Genomic DNA, 19,015 nt, shown 5'->3' with positions numbered 1-19,015 from the left:
CAGGAACTTCTTCCGGGTGTTTAGCCGAAAATTCTTTTGAATTAATCTCAACTGGTTTGACCTAATGTGTTAAAATCCTAAATTAACAATAAATATGAAGCATTAAAATCGACCATGATGCGGTCTCTGGGGGGCTGGGTGGGAGGGGATCATCCAGAACTCAGTCTCAAGCATAGAAGTTGCTTTCTCTTCCCCCCCCTCATCTTCACACTAAGGCAGGATTTCCACCTGACCCCCCCCCCCAAGCACATAGTTCTTTAGAGGCCTGAGTGCATTCTGGCCCCTCAGGTGAGCAGGGTTCCCCCACCACCACCACCAGCAGCCTCTCTCCACCTCAGATGAACTCTGCTGAACGTACCTGTTTGCTCCCCTCTTCCCCAAAGTCTGGCTCACCACGCAGAACCACAGCACTTTGGTGACGGAGCGAAGCGCCGTGCCCTTCCTGCCGGTGAACCCCGAATACTCCGCAACGCGCAATCAGGTACGGGGCAACCCCCCTCCCCCCACCCCATTTGCCATTGTCCTATTTTTGAGCAAGCCCCGGGGAAGGTGACATCAGAGTGGGAAAGAGGGTGACGTTCCTTCGTTGAAAGTGCCAGTATAGAATTGGGAGCTTGAGTTTGGGCCTCCGGAAGGGAAGGCCCCCTGACGCTCCTGGCCCACAACTGCCTGGTTTCTCTCCTGCAGGGTCGGCAGAAGCTTGCCCGTTTTAACGCCCGGGAATTTGCCACCCTGATCATCGATATCCTGAGCGAGGCGAAACGCCGGCAGCAGGGCAAAGCCTTGGTCAGCCCCACGGGTAAGGGGAGGTGGGGGCGGCTCTCGGGGCGGGGGGGGTGGGCCTTCCTGCGCCTGTCACTCTCGCCGGAACTTTCTCCCCCTTCTCCCCCGGCTCAGAGACGCTAGACTCAGCGCTGCACGGCCCCAGTGACGTGGACGACCAGCACGACTACGACAGCGTCGCCTCGGACGAAGACCCCGACCAGGAGCCCCTGCGAGGGGGCAACGCCGCTCGCAACAACCGGGCCCGGGTGAGTGCTGCCGGGCCCGGTGGGGTGGGGAGAAGGAGGGGCGCTAGCCAGTGGGATTCACCTGTGGAATTCCCTGCCGCAAGGAAGTGGAGGCAGCGACAAGCTTAGACAGCTTGAAGAGGGGATCGGATAAACAGATGGAGCAGAGGTCCGTCAGGGGTTTGCAGTTCTCTCAGAGCCCTTTCAGCCTCGCCTACCTCACAGGGAGCCTGTTGCAGGGTGAGGAAGGGAAAGCTGCTTTGAGAAGGGCGAGGCCTGCTGGGTGCCCTTGGGCCAGTCACGGTTCTTTGAGAGAGCTCTGCCAGCCCCGCCTGCCTTACAAGGGGCCTGTTGTGGGGAGAGGAAGGGGAGGCGACGGCCAGCCACCTTGAAGCTCCTTCAGGAAGTGAAAAGCGGGGTACAAAACAACCAGCTCTTCTTCTTCTCTGCGTGGGCCCCGCAGATGCCATCATCTCACTCTCTCCCTTCTCTCCCCCCCCCCCCGAAAAGAGCATGGACTCTTCCGACCTCTCCGACGGGCCCATCACGCTGCAGGAGTACCTGGAGGTGAAGAAGGCCTTGGCTGCCTCGGAGGCCAAAGTGCAGCAGCTGATGAAGGTGAACAACAGCCTGAGCGACGAACTGCGGCGGCTGCAGAGGGAGGTGAGCAAGTGCTGTTCGGAAAAGCTCCACCTCTGTGGTTCTCCCCCCCGGCTGACTCTCTTTTCTTGCGGAGGGGGGGATTACAACACTGCCCTGAGCCTGGATGCAGAGGAGGGCAGATTAATTGGCTGGCTGGCTGGGTTTGGTTGCCCACTCCTCCAGCTGGGTGACCTGGGGCCGGTCCCAGTTCTCTTAGAGCTGTTCTTGCAGAGCAGTTCTCTCAGAGCTCTCTCAGTTCCCCTTCCTTCTCAAGGTATTAGGTTTGGGGAGAGGAAGGGAAAACTGTCAGCTGCTTTTGAGTAGTGAAAAGTGGGGTATAAAAAGCCAGCTGTCTTGCAGCTCTTCAACACTATTCTGGGAGAGGCCCTCCTTGCCCAGAGAGGATGGAAGAAAGCCCATGTAGGGCAGGCCATGGGGTGGGCGGTCTGGGAGGGGGTAACCATGAGTGCCCACTTGCAAGTTTCCCATGAGGGCATCAAGCCTGCCCACCCTGGAAGCAGAGTGTGTCTGGGGGGGGGGGCTTGAATCTGCAGCTGCCTGCCCTGACACTCCTGCGCTGTCATTTCAGATTCACAAGCTGCAGTCGGAGAACATGCAAATCCGACAGCAGGCGGGGCAGGCCCACCCGGTTGCGCCCCCGCAGAGTGAGCGCCCGGAGCATGCCCATGTGGCTTCGTCCGCTGCTGGAGCACACCGCCGTGACCGCCATGCGTTCTCCATGTATGAGCCGGGCACTGGGGCGCTTAAGCCCTTTGGGCAGCAGCCGGTGGACGACTTGGTGACCCGCCTCCAGCCCTTCCACCCCGGGGTGAGTGTTGGACCTTGCACTGCGCTCGGGGGAATCAGTGGCGTGGTTCCTCCGTGGAACGGGCTTCCTCGGGAGGGGGTGGGCTCTGCTCCTTTGGAGGTTTTTCAGCAGAGGCCGGATGGCCACCGGACAGCGATGCTGAGTCTGGGAAGCTATGTAGACGGTGAGTGGGAGAGCGGGGAGGGGTGAGCCGGTGCTCGGCTCTCGTGGCCCTTTCTGACATGCCCAGGGTAATGCAAGTGACCTCTTTTTTGGGGGGGTCAGGAAGGCATTTTTCCCCAGGCCAGATTGGCCCAGGGATCCTGGCAGTTTTTGGCATTTCTCTGACAGAGAGCAGAGGGAATGTGGGGAGAGAAGTACCTGTGAATTTCCTATGTTGTGCAGGGGGTTGGACTAGATGGCCCTTGGGGTCCCTTGCAGCTCTGTGGTTTCTCTATTTCTACCCATATTGGGACTGGTTTCTGGGGAGCTGGAAGAGGAGAGGGAGGCAAACAATGAAAAAGGAGGCCTGGGGAGCCCCAGCAGAGATGCATCATACTCCTATAGGAGGGCTGTGGGACAGACAAGGCCTCGAGCACTGCTACCGAATGCCCCTAAGCCAGGGTTGGCCAAACGGTGGCTCTCCAGAGGTCCATAGACTACAGTTCCCATGAGCTGCTGCCAGCAGGGGCTCATGGGGATTGTAGTCCATGGACCTCTGGAGAGCCACCGTTTGGCCACCCCTGGCCTAGGCCATCTTGTCCCTTTGAAGGCAACATTTGTGTTGGGCACTTTTCCGCTTTGTTTATCTCTCGTGCCGTTTCTGTGCTGTCAGTGCAAACCTGACGTTGTAAACTTCCCTAACCATCATGGGGAAAATTCAGTCCAGGGGACAGGAAAGTCCAGGGATCCGATACGTGGCGCAGGAGATTCAGCTTGTGGGAGGGAGAAACAAAATGAACACCCAGGGTGGTTTTGCGACCAAAGGGAGGGTTGCGGAATTTGAACGTGTTCTGCCTTCCGAGGAGAAGGGAGTGATGGGAGGGCAGATCTTGCTCACTTTCAATCCTCTGTTTTCCCCCTCCCAGGAAGTGGACGACGAGGCCATGTATTCTGTGCACAGTCCGGCTGGGATGTATCGGGTGAGCGGAGTCTCCGTGTGGGTAGCAGGGAGAGGCAGCTGCCTGTAGGCGGTGTAGGCCAGGGGTAGTCAACCTGTGGTCCTCCAGATGTTCATGGACTACAGTTCCCATGAGCCCCTGCCAGCATTTGCTGGCAGGGGCTCATGTGAATTGTAGTCCATGAACATCTGGAGGACCACAGGTTTGACTACCCCTGGTGTAGGCCGTCTCCCTGGCTTGTGCTGATTGTTTCCCAGGATGTGGGAGACCTTCCCTCCTCCACCTTGGGGCTCTTGTGTGTGGCTCTTGGCTGGGGTCGGGTGGGTCTGACTCCTCCGCTTTGCTGCTTCAGGTCCGGAAGGGGGGCTCCGTCTCCTCCATGCCTTTCCCTCCCTCCTCTCCGCTCCTGTCGTGCCAACCGGACAGCGGACGTCACGTGGTGAGTTGCCGTGTTCTGCTGAGGAGGGCGGTGACAAAAAGGGGAGGGGACAGCACCCACTGCGGCCTTTGGGGATCCGGCTCCTGCGCTGAACTCCGGGCAGCCTGGATAAGAGAGTTGACGACCCCAAAAACACAACAAAGGAAAAAAGAATCTGTCCGATGGCTTAATCAAAATTTAAGAGTCTCTGTTATCTCTTTATTATTATAATAATTTCCCCCTGGACTCCACCAAAAAAGGTCTCCAGATTATTTTTCCCTTTTCAGCCCTTTTGTCAGTGGCAAAAATGAGTCCTCCACAAAGTGGTATTAATAAATTCAGTATGTTCACTCAATGTGCTCTGTCGTACTGTTAATCTACTTGAAATATAATTAGGCAAAAAACAATCTCATGGTGTGGAGATTCAGGGCTGTAAACTTACAGTGACTCATTTTTCCACTGATGAAAGGATTGGAAATGGAAAAATAATCTAGAGACCGTTTTGACGGAGTCCAGGTGGAAATTATAATAATAAAGAGATAACAGAAACTCTTAAATTCTGATTAAGCCATCGGACAGATTCTTTTTTCCTTTGTTGGACAGGAGAGTTGGCTGTCGGGGGTCCTCACTCACAGTCCTCTTGAATCCAAACTGCAAACTAAAAGAAATCCAAAGTTCCCAAGTATCCTTCCAGGGAAGAGGTTGCCTGGTGTGGGCCTGCACGAGTCTGTGCTTCCGTTCAGGCAGTTCCCACAGCCTTCAACTCCCAAAAGGTTTGCTTTCAGGATTTGCAGCAGGGAGGCAAATAGTGACCTGCAGCTAGCTGAACTAGCTCCTTGTCACTATAATTGGAGTTAAACATATTAAATCTGAATCCATTGGAGTAAAGAATACCTAAGCTGACAACCGTGGGAAAAGCTTTTCTTCAAGATGCCTTTGTATTATTGTGTGTAGCCGGCAGTGCACAGATTGCGTTGATTCGGTGTATCCTTTTTTTGTAGATTATAGTTTTATTCGGGGGGGCAGAAATGCTCCGAAGCCAGAAACTGTGTCGGGGGGGGGGGGGCGCTGTTTGGTAGGCTGTCTGGAGCACATAGATCCCTAGCAATGAAGGGGAAAGGGGGCCTCCCTTGCAAATCCTGACTCTGCCCCATTTCCCTCCTCCTAGCCTGGGAAACTGGACCGCCACGGCAGTGGTACGGATAGCGACTACGACAACACGCAGGGAGGGGACCTGCCGCTCAGGTGAGGAGTGCTCACGGCCGTGGCTCGGTGGAAGAGCCTCTACTTGGCACGCAGGAGGTCCCAGGTCAGTCCATGGCATCTCCAAGCTGCAGGTGATGTGAGAGGCCTCCACATAAGGCCCAGGAAAGCTGCTGCCAGAGTCGATAATACTGACCTTGCTGGGTTGGCAGTGCGATGCAGTACACAGCAGTTCCTTGTGCGTTCGTGTCTGTCTCGGGGGGGGGGGGGTCACATAGGAACTCCACCCTCTTGCTATTGGTTCAAGCCGTCCTTTGGGGGCGCCTGGCTGTCCAGGACTAGGGTCAAAAGCTCAGTTTGGGGATGGAGAGCAGGACTGTCTGTGCTGGAGTGAGTGGGCCCAGCTTTCCGACAGGGATTGTGGCCGTATTGCTGGGTGACGATCCAGGTCCCCTGTTGGTCTAAGAAGATGCTTCGTTGTCCTAGGAGCAGCACTGAGTTTTATACTCCGCTTTTCACTACCTGAAGAAGTCTCAGAGGTGCTTGGTTGCCTTCCCTTCCCACAAGAGACACCCTGCCACTCGATGCCGCCAAAGAGAGTATGTCTAGGGGAGCCAATATAGTATAGTGGCTAAGAGCATTGAACTAATAGCTGGGAGTCCTGGGTTCGAATCCCCAATTACAGCGTGGAAGATCACTCGGGGAGCATAGGCCAGTCACACGCTGTTATCCTAACCTACCTCACAGGGTAAAAGAGAAATTGAAACAGAGAAGAAAAAACTGACACAAGCAGTTTGGGGATCCTCATTGGGGGAAAAAGTTGGGGCAGATATGAATAATTAAGAGAAGTCAGAGGAGCTGAGTTTTTACTACCCAAAGGAGTCTCAAAGCAGCTTACAATCACCTGTCCTCTCCCCACAACGGACACCCTATGAGGTAGGGAAGGCTCAGAGAGCTCTGAGAGAACTGTTTTGTAAGAACAACTTTTTCAGTGCTGTGGCGAGCCCAAGGTCACCCAGCTGGCTGCATGTGGAGGAGGAGCGGGGAATCAAACCTGGCTCGCCAGATTAGAGGCCACTGCTCCTAACCACTCCACCATGCTGGCTTTCTTAAACGACAGGTGTGCTTCTCTGAGCAGGTGCTCGGGCAGTCGCAGTGGGTGAGGGGTGTGGAGACGCAGGAGGGCAGTGCCGGCTCTCCCAGTAATACCTTCATCTCTGCCTGCCTCCTCCCCTTTCCTAGCATGGACGGGAAGCGCTTCTTAGACCTGGGCAAGGATGACGACCTGCACCCTGAACCGGAGCCCCTGGAAGGAGGAGACCTGGATCCAGGGCTGCCCAGCACGGAGGACGTCATCCTGAAGACAGAGCAAGTCACCAAGAATATCCAGGAGCTGCTCCGAGCCGCTCAGGAGTTCAAGCACGACAGGTCTGGATGGATCCCTCTTGGTGCCCCATCCTGGTTCCGAGAGATTTGTGGGGAGTAGAATGGAACTGGTACCGGGGGAATAAGTTTATTTGGGGCTCATGGAGGGAATGGTGGCCCAGCCAGTGGCTAGGATGATGTCCACAATTACTGGTTGCTGAAAAAGGGGCAGAGGTAGGGATCAGCTGCTGAGCTGCAGCCTGGAAGAAATTGGATTTCCTGTGTCTTTGTTTTCACAGAAGTCACACTCTGGGTCTTCTATCTAGACGACCTCTAAGGGGAGGGGGAGGGGGAGAAGAGTATTTGAAAGTATTTAACTATTTGAAAGGTTGTCACTTGGAGGAGGGCAGGATGCTGTTTCTGCTGGCTGCAGAGGAGAGGACACGCAGTAATGGGTTTAAACTTCAAGTACAACGATATAGGCTAGATATCAGGAAAAACATTTTCACAGTCAGAGTAGTTCAGCAGTGGAATAGGCTGCCTAGGGAGGTGGTGAGCTCCCCCTCACTGGAAGTCTTCAAGGTTGGATACACACTTTTCTTGGATGCTTTAGGATGCTTAGGGCTAATCCTGTGTTGAGCAGGGGGTTGGACTAGATGGCCTGTATGGCCCCTTCCAACTCTATGATTCTATGATTCTAAGAGGCATCGAGCTTAATTGAGCATGATTTAAAGAGCCTTATGGTTTCCAAAGGAGGGGGGTCTTCTTCACCCAAAGAGTAATGAACCTGTGGAATTCACTGCTGCACAGTGTTAAGAGGGGACTGGATGAAGCTATTAGCCACAAGATATAGAGGTAGGGATGCTCTGTATTTTTGGTCTTGGTTGGGCAGGGCAACAGTGGAAGGGTTTCTGGAATCCTGGTCTTGCTAGTGGACCTCCTGATGCCACCTGTGTTTTGGTCCCTGCGTGACAGATCATTGGACTGGATGGAGTACTGGCCTGATCCAACATGGCTTTTCTTATGTTCTTATGAACAAAGTTGTCAACTCTCTGAGGAGTTGTCTGTCTTCTCTTAATGAGTTGTTCCTCTGAACACATTTCCTTGATGCTCCGAGCTGTACCCAAACAGGCTTCCAAGTATGACATTCCAAGGAATTTGGGAAGTGCTGGAGGAGAGGACCATGTTTTGTTGCTTTTAATAGGACGATCTCTTGACTCCCCAGAGGGGCTTGTGGTCCCACTTGCATGGCTGCAGACTTTCATTCTTGTTGAACAACAGAATGTCTACAGACAACAGCTAACAGTTACTTAGGTCTGTTCTCTCCTCCTTTGATATATAGTTGTTTCTCTGCTGATTAAATACTATTTTATTATTTAAGCTTTCCGGTGCTGTGCTCTCTCTGCATATTCAAACTCTGCCAACAGGGCTATGGGCCCACAATAGCAGAAACATGCTGGGCCCATAACCCTGTCGGCAGAGTTTTATATATACAGAGAGAGTGCAGCACCAGATGACCTAAAGAATAAAATATTCAGAAGAGGGGAAATTATGTATATAAAGAGAAGAGACCTAACGAATTATCTCCTACTTTCTATCCGTAGTTGTTTCTCTTCCAAATAAAACCTTTATTTTTTAAGCAGCCCAGTGCTGTACTCTCTACATATTCAAACGATGCCAACAATTCTCTCTCTCTCTGACCCTAGCAGCTTCGTCCCCTGTTCGGAGAAAATCCACACGGCTGTCACGGAGATGGCATCACTTTTCCCCAAGGTAGGCAAGAGGGGGGGGGGCATGATGGGTTTGCAGGAGCCAAAGGTTTTCTGCTCAGAACAGGATCCTGCTTCATTTCAGCTGCCCTTTGGGGCTTTCCTTTGGTCCTTCTGACCACTGGGCAGTTTCCTGTCTGAGCTTTGCAGGTGTGGCCTTCCATCCTCCAAGGGTGCTAGAGAGGTGGCTTAGGGGTTTTCAGGACTCCCTGAGGGACATGGTCCCTTTTCGGAAAAATTTAAAATGCGTGACAAAGTTACCAACCCAGGCTTTGACGACTTAATTTCATACATGGGGCCTAAAGCACACATGAGCATGCACATGTGCGCATGCAAATGCTACTCCAGTCTTGTAAATTTTATTTCTCAGGTGTGTCTCACAAAGGCCACCTGTTTCTCTGCGTGAATCACTGTTACACTTTTAAGCAGAGATGCTCAGGACAAAGATACAGGGAACAGCGTCACCTGAGGGTAGATCCCTGCGCATGATCCAATCAGACCAGATATAGCAATACAATGCCTTTAGTGGAAACTAGTCCAGAACATTACATCACACAGAGATGCAGCAGAGAGCCTCCTCCGTGGGCCCATCGTTTATCAGACGCTTTTGGAAAAGTACCCTTGCTTTGCCCGATCTCAAGGGAATAACCTCCTTCCCTATGCAGAAGCCAGCTCTGGAGACAGTGCGCAGCTCCTTGCGCCTCCTCAACGCAAGCGCCTACCGGCTGCAGAGCGAGTGCCGCAAGACCGTGCCCCCCGAGCCCGGGGCCCCCGTGGACTACCAGCTCTTGACGCAGCAGGTCATCCAATGTGCCTACGACATTGCCAAGGCAGCCAAGCAGCTGGTCACCATCACCACCCGCGAGAAGAAGCAGTGAGTGGGACGCCTGCCCTCCCTCTACCCTGTGGCCGCCTGCAGCGCTGGCCCACCCAGCCTGGGCGGAAGGCTGGAAGCGGTGCCCCTCGGGACTGTAAATAACCAGGGACTGGACAGAGCTCCCGGGGAGGACAGAGCAGAGCCGGTGGTCCTGTGCAGTGAGGAAGCTGTCGTGTAAATACTCCATCCACCACCAACCCACCCTTAGTGGAGCCCCCCGGGGGAGAGGAAACCTAACTCCCACCTGCTCCTTCCCCTTCTTCTGTATAGTGCGTAGAACCGTACATATGTGTCTTCTCTTCTCCCCCCATCCCCTGTGCGTATGCACGCATATTTTATAGCTATAAAATATGTGAGTGTGTGTATATAGATCTCTTGCTATAGAAACACCAAACTGTATTTATCTCATGGAGTCCCCCCCCCAATAGTGTTAACACTGGAATAGCAATGTCAGGGTGCGATTGGCTGAGCGATCCCCCCCCCCTCCCGGTCTTCCCTTCTGTGCTCTGGGACTGGCTGCCCTTAGAGCAGGGGTAGTCAAACTGCGGCCCTCCGGATGTCCATGGACTACAATTCCCAGGAGCCCCCTGCCAGCTTTCGCTGGCAGGGGGCTCCTGGGAATTGTAGTCCATGGACATCCGGAGGGCCGCAGTTTGACTACCCCTGCCTTAGAAGCATGGGGCCGGGGGAAGGGCCTGCTTTCAGCATGGGCACGCACCCTGGCTGGCACTACGGTCACTCTCCCAAAACTCCGAGTGGGAGGGGAGACGCTGACTGCGGGATGGAGGGGGCAAGATGGAGGCCATCCCGTGCCCCAGCCTAGGGGGAAGGGGTGGACGCCGCGTTAGCAGGAGCATCGGCATCTGGGCGACTGCGCTGGAATCTTGTTTGTCCTGTAAATTTGTACCAAATAATAAAAGATGTGAACCTGGAGGAGTCCGATGCGCTTTTCTGAAGCTTCAAGCGCAAGGCCCTGATCTGGTGGCCGAGCTTTGGGGGTAGCTGTGGGAAGCTACAGCCTGTTTGCTGACCTGGTTAAGAGCCGTGGCCTCTGATTTGGAGTACTGGGTGTGATTCCTCACTCTTCCACGTGAAGTCTGCTGTATGACCTTGAGTCGGTCACAGTTCTCTCAGAGCTCTCTCGGCCGCACCTGCCTCACAAGGTGGCAGCGGTGGGGAGAGGATAGCGACTGTAAGGAGAATTGAGTTTCCTCCGGGTAGTAAAAAGCAGGGGTACAAAAAGCCAGCTCTTCTCTTGTAGCCCATGGACATCTGGAGAGCCACAGTCTGGCCACCCTGGGCATAAGGGATGCCATGAACTTTTGCGACCCTTCCACCCACCCACCCAACACATCCTTGGGTGTGTCCCTGCACCCTCTCCGCGACCGCCGTTTGTTAGCTCAGTGGACCAAGTTGAGGGACGACTTATGAATCCAGCGGGAGTCTTGTCCAGGATCACCTTAAGAGACCAGCAAGGTTACGAGGCTCTGCACTTTTAAGAGCCCAGGCTCCGTTTGTGTGATGAGAGACACCGTGGTAAGAAATATATATTTTTTATTTCGTAAGAAAATCCTAAGAGTCCAGGCAAGGAGCCCGCTCCTCCCATGGCCAAGGCGGGGTCATGGATGCGCCGACTGGCACCTTCCACCCCCCTGCTACGAGAGCCACAGTTCCTTGTGTCAAAGGCATCTACACACACACACACACACACACACACACACCCTACTCGGAGCTCTCGCTAGATGTCGTCCGCAGAAGCACCCTGTGCTGCCGAGATCTCTTTTTCCGCCGGCTCTGTGCCGACAGGATCCGGCGTTTGATCACCGCTGCAAAGAGAAAGGGCGGGGGGTTAGTGACAAGGTTGGGATCTGGACAGGAGGCTGTGGGTCCCGTCCAATTCTACCCTCACTGTCGGGGGGGGGGGGGGGCTCGAGAATCCTCCTCTGCTGCATGCTTGGCGCTTGCCAGGAAGTTCAAAGTCGGGACAAGAAATTGCAGGCCCCGCTGGGTGGGTTTTTGGTGCATCTGTCAGCAACTACTAGCCATGGTGGTCCGGAAAGCTTCCCAGGGGTAGTCAAACTGCGGCCCTCCAGAGGTCCATGGACTACAATTCCCAGGAGCCCCTGCCAGCATTCGCAAAAGAATGCAAAAGATATGGCAGAATCGTCCTTTAGAGTTCCTCAAGAACCCATCTGACGTAGGTGGTTTAGTTACAGGGTAGCTTCTAAATTGGTTGGGAGAGAGATTGGGGGAGCCAGGCACAGTGAATGGGAGCTTCCTAGCATGAACTGTGCCTCTTCAAGCCTAAGGGGAAGGCTTGCACACGTTCCCCTAGGGAGGCCATCCCTCCAGGTTGAAGAGATCAGTTCCCCTGGAGAAAAGGGCTGCTTTGGGGGGTGGACTCCCTAGCATAATACTCCCTTGTACAGGAATGTTCTTTTTAGCTTATCACAGGGAACTACCTCTTGGTGTCGTGGTTAAGAGTGACAGCCTATAGTGTGGGGAATCAAGTTTCACACACTAATGCCTACCCCCTCCTCCTCTACATGCAGCCAATAGGGTAACCTTAGGCCATCCCCAGTTCTCTCAGAGCTCTCTCAGCCCCACCTACCTCACAAGGTGTCGGTTGTGGGGGATAATTTCAAGTGGGTAGCTGTGTTGGTCTGAGGTAGCACAACAAAAGGTGCCTGATTGATTTTGTTGTGGGGGAGGAAGGGAAGGCGATTGTAAGCCGCTTTGAGTAAAAACTCAACTCTTCCTACTCCTCTTCTGAATTATTTAATAATTCATGTCTACCCCAGCTTTCTCCCAGATGAGGACCCAAAGCGGCTGGCATCATATTCCTCTTTTTCATTTTACTCTCTTGACATCTCATTCCTCTTCTTTGTTCTACCTTCCACTTTACTCTGAGAGGTAGCTTAGGATGAGAGTGGCCTGTGTCCACCCAGTGAGCTTCCATGGTACAAGTAGGGATTCGAACCCAGGTCTCAGATCCTAGTCCAATGTACTACACTGGCTCTCCGAGTCTAGTGGCGGTGAGTTCCCCAGCTTATTTATGGGTGGGGCTTGGCTCCAGCCACGTCTCGTGTTGCCCAGTCCCTGAGGGCCCCCTTGGCTTTACTTACTGGCCACCGTCTCACGCCCGTCTTCGCCACTCATCGTCCAGTAGAGAGACTGGCCGCGGCGACAGTTCCGGTGGAGCCGCGTGTACAAGACAGCCAGCGTCAGCGTGACCAGCAAGAAGGTAAGGGCGCTGGCAGCCCAGGCGGCTTCTTCGGTGCGAGGCGTATGCACCCGTCCGCCCGCCTCCTGCGCTCTGGCCGCCTCCAGCTGCTGGCCCCCCGGGGCTTGGTGGTGGTCTCCATCCGGGCAAGGGCACTGCTGCTTCTGAGTGGCTCCCTCCACGGCCTGGGCAGTTGTAATCCATGATCTGGTGCCCAGCCTGGGGCGAAGTGATGGGGGCAAGGTGGGCATCTGGGAGCTTTCCTTGGCCTCCCTTGCCCCGAGAACCCCCTTCCTCTCGGCCTGCAAGTTCGGAGAAGCAGAAGGCGGGACTGCAGCTCTGGCCTGGCTGTGATTGGCGGCAGCCAAATCCTGGTGGCTGGACCCACGAGGACGAGGCAGCTGCTCCGTGGCCCGCCTAGCAGATGCCCGCGGCTCCCGGCGGCTCCGGCTGGGATCTGGATGGCAGAAAAGCTTCTGCAAAACCTGCAGGCACCAAAGAGAAACAAAAGAGGATGTGAGCTTTGTTGCTATCTCAGCCCCACGGCTTCCTTCCCTTCTGAGCAAATACAGGAATTCGCTGTGAGGTGCAGACACCGGTTGATAGCTTTGCGGTTGTGAAAAGGGAAAGATTGCTGGCGTTTTCATTGCAATGCAGACATACAGAAAGACGCAAAACATCTGTCCGCGACTAAAGCCAGAGGAAAGCCACGAAATCCAGTGACAGCATGGTAGGGATCGAAACTCTCAAACTTCAAGGCTGCCAAACACAATTCAAAGGGGAGAATCCGACAACTGCTGACCTCAAAATATAAGCCCTCAGGCCCAGTTGCAAATTCTTGGTACACCAGTATGCATCACTACACAAAAACATGAGAAGAACCCTGCAGGATCAGACCAGTGGTCCATCTAGTCCAGCATCCTGTCTCATGAAGTGGCCAACTAGTTCCTCTGGAGGGCCAACAAGAAGACATGGAGGATGAGTCCTTCATGAGAAGATCCCTGCTAGATCAGACCAATGGTCCATCTAGTCAAGCATCTTGTCTCACAGTGGTAAACCCATTCCACTGGAGGACCAATGACAGGACATGGAAGATGAGTCCTTCATAGGATCATAGAGTTGGAAGGGACCCCCAGGGTCATCTTGTCCAACCTCCTGCAGAGTGCAGGTGATTCACAACTGTGGTCTCACACAGTGGCCAACCAGCTCCTCCAGAGGTCTAACAACAGGACATGGAGGATGAGTCATAAGAACTGCCCTGCTGGATCAGACCAGCTGAGCATCTTGTCTCACACAGTGGCCAAGTAGTTCCTCTGGCCAGCCAACAATAGAGGCCAAGGCCTTCCCCTGATGTTGCCTCCTGGCTTTGGGATTCAGAGTTTTAGCGCTCCTGAATGTGGAAATTCTCCTCCATGAGCATGGCTAGTAGCCATGGATAGATTATTTATTATATTTTATAGTCCGCCCTTCCCCAAAGAATCAGCGTGGATTACATCGTCTAAAACATGCAATTTAAATTCACCAAACATAGCAACCTAATTCCACTTATACTCCATATTGTAAAGCTGGCTAACTGACCCCCCCCCTCCGAGCTGCCTCACCTGTCCACGATAGGCTGGACACACAGCTCTGTCCAGCACACAAACCGCTGGGCGCTTCATCAGATGGCGAAACCTCCTGGCCGCCTGGGGCTTGCTTCTGCTCTCTTGGGCGGCATGCTTCTTCAGCCAGGCCACGGCGTGGGCCAGCTCCACCTTTGCCAGCGGCAGGGTGGCACCCCACGCCACCAGTGCCAGGGGCTAGGAAAGAAGAGGTGGTCAAGACAGTGGACACGGCTGCCTCTTCTCCCCACCCTTGCCTAGCAGGCAAATAACGCTTGTGCCCATGTGTAAGTGTGCGGGCTCCCCTGGTGAGCGGTACTCACGCATTCCTGGGTCAGGCCACCGTGCGAGGCTAGGATGTAACGAGGCAGGCAGGCCCGGGTGAGGAGGGTCAGCTGGCCACGGAGGGAGGAGCGAGCGCTGGGGTGATAGACAAAGGCCACCCCGCCCTGCTGCACAAAGAGAAGAAGAATTGTTTTTTATACTCCGCTTTTCTCTAAACAAAGGAATCTCAAAGCAGCTTACAGACACCTTCCCTTCCCCTCCCCACAGCAGACACCCTGTAAGGTAAAGGGGGGGCTGAGAGCCCTCAAAACTGCTCTGTGAGAACAGCACAATCAGGGCTGTGACTAGCCCAGGGTCACCCAGCTGGTTGCATGTGCAGGAGCGGGGAATCAAACCCAGTTCGCCAAATTAGAAGCCGCTGCTCTTAACTACGACACAAACTGGAATCTTGTTCTCATGTTGTGCTTTCTCCATGAATACCAGAATTGATGCCTGGGGGGGGGGTTGGTTGGGGGGGGGCTCAGATCAGCAATTGAATGCCGACTCTAGCAGCACGGAGAGGCAAGTTTGAGCCGCAGAGAAAGTACTCGGCTGCGACGCAGGTGTTGGTCTGTTTGCAAAGTCAAGGATGTGCCCTCCTCCCAGCGTTTAAAATGCCTCACCTGTGACCAGCATGGCTAACGCAGTCTGGGAGATCCCCACAGGAAGTCTAGGGCGGCTCTGCAGAGTCTACCTCTGCCTGTCTCTTGCCTCGGGAACCTGCAGGGGTGGCCACACTGTGGGTCTCTAGAAGTCCATGAACCACAATTACCATGAGCACCTGCCACTGGGTGGCTCTCCATATATCTGGACTACAATTACCATGAGCCCCTGCCACTGGGTGGCCCTCCATATGTCCATAGACTACAATTACCACGAGCCCCTGCCACTGGGTGGCCCTCCATTTGTCCATGGACTAGAATTACGATGAGCCCTTGCCATTGTGTGGCTCAACAGGTGCCTCCGCTGAGTATTGAACTTGTAAACTTTTGGGGCAGGCTTCTCCCAGTCCCTCCCCACCGCTAACATCTAGCTTAGGGGACTTCTTCAGCCCCTGCTGCCCTGCCAGTGATCACAGGCTTGCAGCTGTCCCGCCCCTGACATTTTTACATGCACTTGCTAACTGCCTTGCCTATATATGGCACACACAGAAGCATGTGTGAGGGACATGCCAAGGGAGCCTTCCTGATCTTCAGGTGCCTTTTGTGTAGATCAGAGGTAGTCAAACTGCAGCCCTCCAGATGTCCATGGACTACAATTCCCATGAGCCCCTGCCAGCATTCGCTGGACAGACATCCTGGCACAGCTTCCCAACAACAGAAAGAAGATTGGTGGGCCTATAATTAGATGGAGGCAAATGGTCCCACATTTTTAAATAGGGAAACAAGAACTGCATTTGTTCAGAAATCAGGCACTAAGCCTGTTTTGCTGATCACAGTCCAGAGAACAGCTAACAGAGAAGCCCAGCAGTCTGGGAAGGCTTTAAGCCAGAGATAGTCAACCTGTGGTCCTCCAGATGTTCATGGACTACAATTCCCACGAGCCCCTGCCAGCAAACACTGGCAGGGGCTCATGGGAATTGTAGTCCATGAACATCTGGAGGACCACAGGTTGACTACCCCTGCTTTAAGCAACTCGGTGGGGATTGCATCTGGTCCTGTTGGTCTCGGAGATGCTGCTGAAGGTGAGCTCTGTGCACAGTGCCCATGCTTTGGATGCCCCCCCGCCTGCTGCTGCCCCCCCCCCCCCCGCCCCCCACTGCCCGCACCCACAGCCTCCGAAGCAGCAAGAGAGATTGTTTTGAGCAAGTCCGAGAATCACCCAGAAGTGCCACTTGGGCAGTTTCTGACTGGCTCAGACCAAGGAGGGAGGAGTCTGGCTTTCCAGGGAACCAATGGCAAGAAGCGGAGGCCTCCCCGCCTGCAGGAGAGTCTTAAAGGAGCTACAACTGTAAAGCGGAATCTCTAGCACAGATCTTGGTCAAGGGCGGGAAGGAGGGAGAAGGGCTCAGTAAAAAAAAGGGGTGGCCCAGAAGGGGCCACCTTCCGGCATAGCCAAAGGGATAAAGCGTGCTGCTTCTGGTAAATTCACTGAATGAATGCAAACTCTCCAAACGTGCATGGGGTAGCCCATCCATAGCAAGGTGCTTTTGGGCATCTGGCATTCAGGGCATCACGTGCCAAAGTAGAACTATGGAGAGGCAGGCAGGCAGGGCAGATGGACTGCAAACCCATTTTAGTCTGTCCCAGCAAAATAAAACCGTCTGCTTCACAATCAACGAGATTTATTTCAACAAAATTCGAGTCCAATGGAACCTTTATGACCAACAAAGATTTTTTCAAGGCGTGAGCTTTCGTGTGCATGCACTCTTCCTCAGACAGTGGCCGAAGGAAGAGTGCCTGCACATAAAAACTCACGCCTTGAAGAAATCTTTCTTGCTCTTAAAGATGTCATTGTTGTGCTACTTCAGACCAACATGACTACCGACTGGAATCTAAGATTTCTTTCCATCTCAGCTCACTTGTGCAGCCTCAAGCAGGGACTGCCAGATTTTCTGAGCCCATGGGCACCCTTGGAATACTGACATGGCAGGGTGGAGCCACAGAGTCACACCGGGAGGGTCCTTGTGAAGTGGTAGTTCCTGCCAAAGCAATCTTTCTAAAAATCTGCCTGGCCAATCAGATCGCCAGTCGTCAGCTGGGCCAGCCAAAACCTACCCCTAGGGATGAGCGCTTCAGTGTGGTTCGGCCACCTCGATCACCAAAGCCCGAGGCAGCCAGCGACGTGGCACAGAGGGAGCATGCTGCCCCTCCACGCCAACTTGGGCTTCAATGATTACCGAGGCGGCCAAACTGTACCATCTATTTTCTCCAAACAGTTGGTGGGCACCAAAAAAGGTGTTTGGGGGGCCCCACAGGCACCAGATTGGGGACCCGAGGCCTAGACTGTCATGACCAGCTGGGGAAGGAAGAGTTTTTTATACCCCGCTTTTCAATACCCGAAGGATTCTCAAAGCAGCTTACAATCGCCTTCTCCTCCTCTCTCCACAACAGACACCCTGGGAGGTAGATAGGGCTGGGAGAGCTCTGAGAGAATTGCTCAGTTCTAGGAGAACTGTTACTAGCCCAGGGTCACCCAGCTAGCTGTGTGTGGAGGAGCTCAAACCCAGTTCTGCAGATTAGAATCTGCTGCTCTTAAATCACTGCACCATGGGGGAACAGAAGCGGCCATTTCTGCCGGAAAAGTACAGAGTAAGAGCCGGATCCAGAGAATTTGGACGTTCCTTTATGACTATATAAGCCGTCCGGCAGGCTGGCCAAGCTTATGCCCCCCCACAAAAGCAGACAACGCAATCTCTGTGTGCCTGTGTCAGGATTCGTAGCAGCAGAATTTGAATCTCTCGGACAGGCCTTGTTAAGGACAGGAAACATAGCTCCAGATCCATCCCCCGTGAGCCATACCTGCTGAGGGATGGGCCAGGGCTGGCCGGGGCAGTAGTAGTGCTCTCCAGGGGGACGATCTTGCTGCAAGTTGGTCTATAAGGAAGGAAACAGAAGGGAAATGGGATACGCAGCCCCTTCTCCAAATGGCCCCCCAAGTTCCTGGCAGACAGGATGTCTCACCCCCGCCCCCAACCCCACCACCAGCAGAAATCTCCTTGCTCCAAGTATCCCCTGCTATTTCGAACTCATATCCGGCCTTCCTGCCCCCCAATGAGGGCCACCAAGGCAGCACATTCAGCGGAAAAAGAAGGGGAAACAAAAGCCAACCTGGAACACCGCTGAGAATCTTGAAAGGCCGAGAAAACTCAACGTGGGTTTAATGCAAACATCAGGGGTAGTCAAACTGCGGCCCTCCAGATGTCCATGGACCACAATTCCCAGAAGCCCCTGCCAGCATTCGCTGGCAGGGGCTTCTGGGAATTGTGGTCCATGGGCATCTGGAGGGCCGCAGTTTGACTACCCCATTTGTATTTTATTTAAGGGGCCCAAATGTATACAAATAATAAAAACAGTAAAAACAGCCGGGAGTGACACTTACTCCACCGGGTCACACGTTGTCTATTAGTGACCGGAGGTGTTTCCACCTTCGCAGCATCGAGCACTCCCCACCAGGGGGGTCAAAACGCCTTCCTTCGAGCGGAAGACCCTCCATCCTTGGGCCTGAGCCAGGGCTTTGCCGGGGCTGCCTCCAGCCCCCTCCCCGTCCGTCTTCCGCCCCTCCAGCGCCGGAGGCTGCATTTGCAGCCGGGCTCCCCAGTAGGGCCAGCCGCCCGAGTCCCGCCACGGCCCGCCCGCCTCCTGCCCTCCTCCTCGGGCGCCGCCCAGCGAGCAGAGGCCGAGCGCAGCGCCTGGCCCCGCCGGCCCCGGGGCTCCCTGGCCTCACCTCGGCGGCCGCCCCGCGCCCGGCCAGGCTGAGCAGGAGGAGCAGCAGCGGCGGCGGCTCCCCCATCCGGGCCGGCCTCTCCGGAGCCGCGACGCCTCCGTGTGGCCCGCCCTTTGGCACCGGAGCTGCCTCGCCAGCCTCGCCGCCCCTTCCGCGCCTCTGGCCCGGCGCAGCGCAGCCGCGCTCCCGGCCGCCCATTGCCCAAGGAAGCCCGCCCGCAGCCCTCGCCTCTGCCGCCCTAGTGCGCCTCCGCGGGCACCTTTCAGGC

At 54.6% G+C, this 19,015-nt stretch overlaps 2 protein-coding genes across 6 annotated transcripts in view; one reads left to right on the top strand and one right to left on the bottom strand.

The window, feature by feature from the left end:
* The window catches only part of GIT1 (GIT ArfGAP 1), a 42,370-nt gene extending 32,226 nt beyond the window's left edge, over positions 1 to 10,144 (top strand). For 2 of the 4 annotated variants that reach the window (XM_077312676.1, XM_077312674.1), the window contains 11 exons: positions 384 to 481; positions 688 to 799; positions 898 to 1,031; positions 1,521 to 1,673; positions 2,242 to 2,481; positions 3,549 to 3,602; positions 3,934 to 4,020; positions 5,168 to 5,244; positions 6,445 to 6,630; positions 8,277 to 8,340; positions 9,002 to 10,144. In XM_077312676.1, coding sequence (XP_077168791.1) covers positions 384 to 481; positions 688 to 799; positions 898 to 1,031; positions 1,521 to 1,673; positions 2,242 to 2,481; positions 3,549 to 3,602; positions 3,934 to 4,020; positions 5,168 to 5,244; positions 6,445 to 6,630; positions 8,277 to 8,340; positions 9,002 to 9,214 — 1,418 coding nt within the window. In that variant the 3' untranslated portion in view covers positions 9,215 to 10,144. Of the gene's footprint in view, positions 1 to 383; positions 482 to 687; positions 800 to 897; positions 1,032 to 1,520; positions 1,674 to 2,241; positions 2,482 to 3,548; positions 3,603 to 3,933; positions 4,021 to 5,167; positions 5,245 to 6,444; positions 6,631 to 8,273; positions 8,341 to 9,001 lie in introns of all 4 variants that reach the window. The other 2 variants (XM_077312675.1, XM_077312673.1) reach the window with 1 other exon arrangement.
* A 606-nt stretch (positions 10,145 to 10,750) lies between these two features.
* Positions 10,751 to 18,996, bottom strand: TP53I13 (tumor protein p53 inducible protein 13). Of its 2 annotated transcripts, none has more exons than XM_077312684.1 (6): positions 18,748 to 18,996; positions 17,823 to 17,897; positions 14,361 to 14,486; positions 14,038 to 14,235; positions 12,339 to 12,921; positions 10,751 to 11,039 (listed from the first exon to the last, which is right to left on the bottom strand). In XM_077312684.1, the coding sequence occupies exons 1-6, from the start codon at positions 18,943 to 18,945 to the stop codon at positions 10,936 to 10,938; spliced, it is 1,284 nt and encodes a 427-aa protein (XP_077168799.1). In that variant the 5' UTR covers positions 18,946 to 18,996; the 3' UTR covers positions 10,751 to 10,935. The 2 variants fall into 2 exon arrangements, with proteins under 2 accessions (XP_077168799.1, XP_077168798.1); XM_077312683.1 differs by having other exon boundaries at positions 14,361 to 14,489; positions 18,748 to 18,995.
* Positions 18,997 to 19,015: the final 19 nt, after the last annotated feature.

Source organism: Paroedura picta, chromosome 15 (genome assembly GCF_049243985.1).
Source record: "Paroedura picta isolate Pp20150507F chromosome 15, Ppicta_v3.0, whole genome shotgun sequence".
NCBI classification, from domain to species: Eukaryota; Metazoa; Chordata; class Lepidosauria; order Squamata; family Gekkonidae; genus Paroedura; species Paroedura picta.
The sequence above is the reverse complement of the archived record's forward strand: the minus strand, read 5'-3'. Positions and strand labels throughout refer to the sequence as shown.

Coding starts and splice junctions, on each gene's coding strand:
- TP53I13 (XM_077312683.1), bottom strand. CDS start 18,945: ATGGGCGGCCGGGAGCGCGGCTGCGCTGCGCCGGGCCAGAGGCGCGGA. Junction 17,898..18,747: donor GGCGCGGGGCGGCCGCCGAG/GTGAGGCCAGGG, acceptor CCTTCCTTATAG/ACCAACTTGCAGCAAGATCG. Junction 14,490..17,822: donor CCTGGCCCATCCCTCAGCAG/GTATGGCTCACG, acceptor CTCTTTGTGCAG/CAGGGCGGGGTGGCCTTTGT.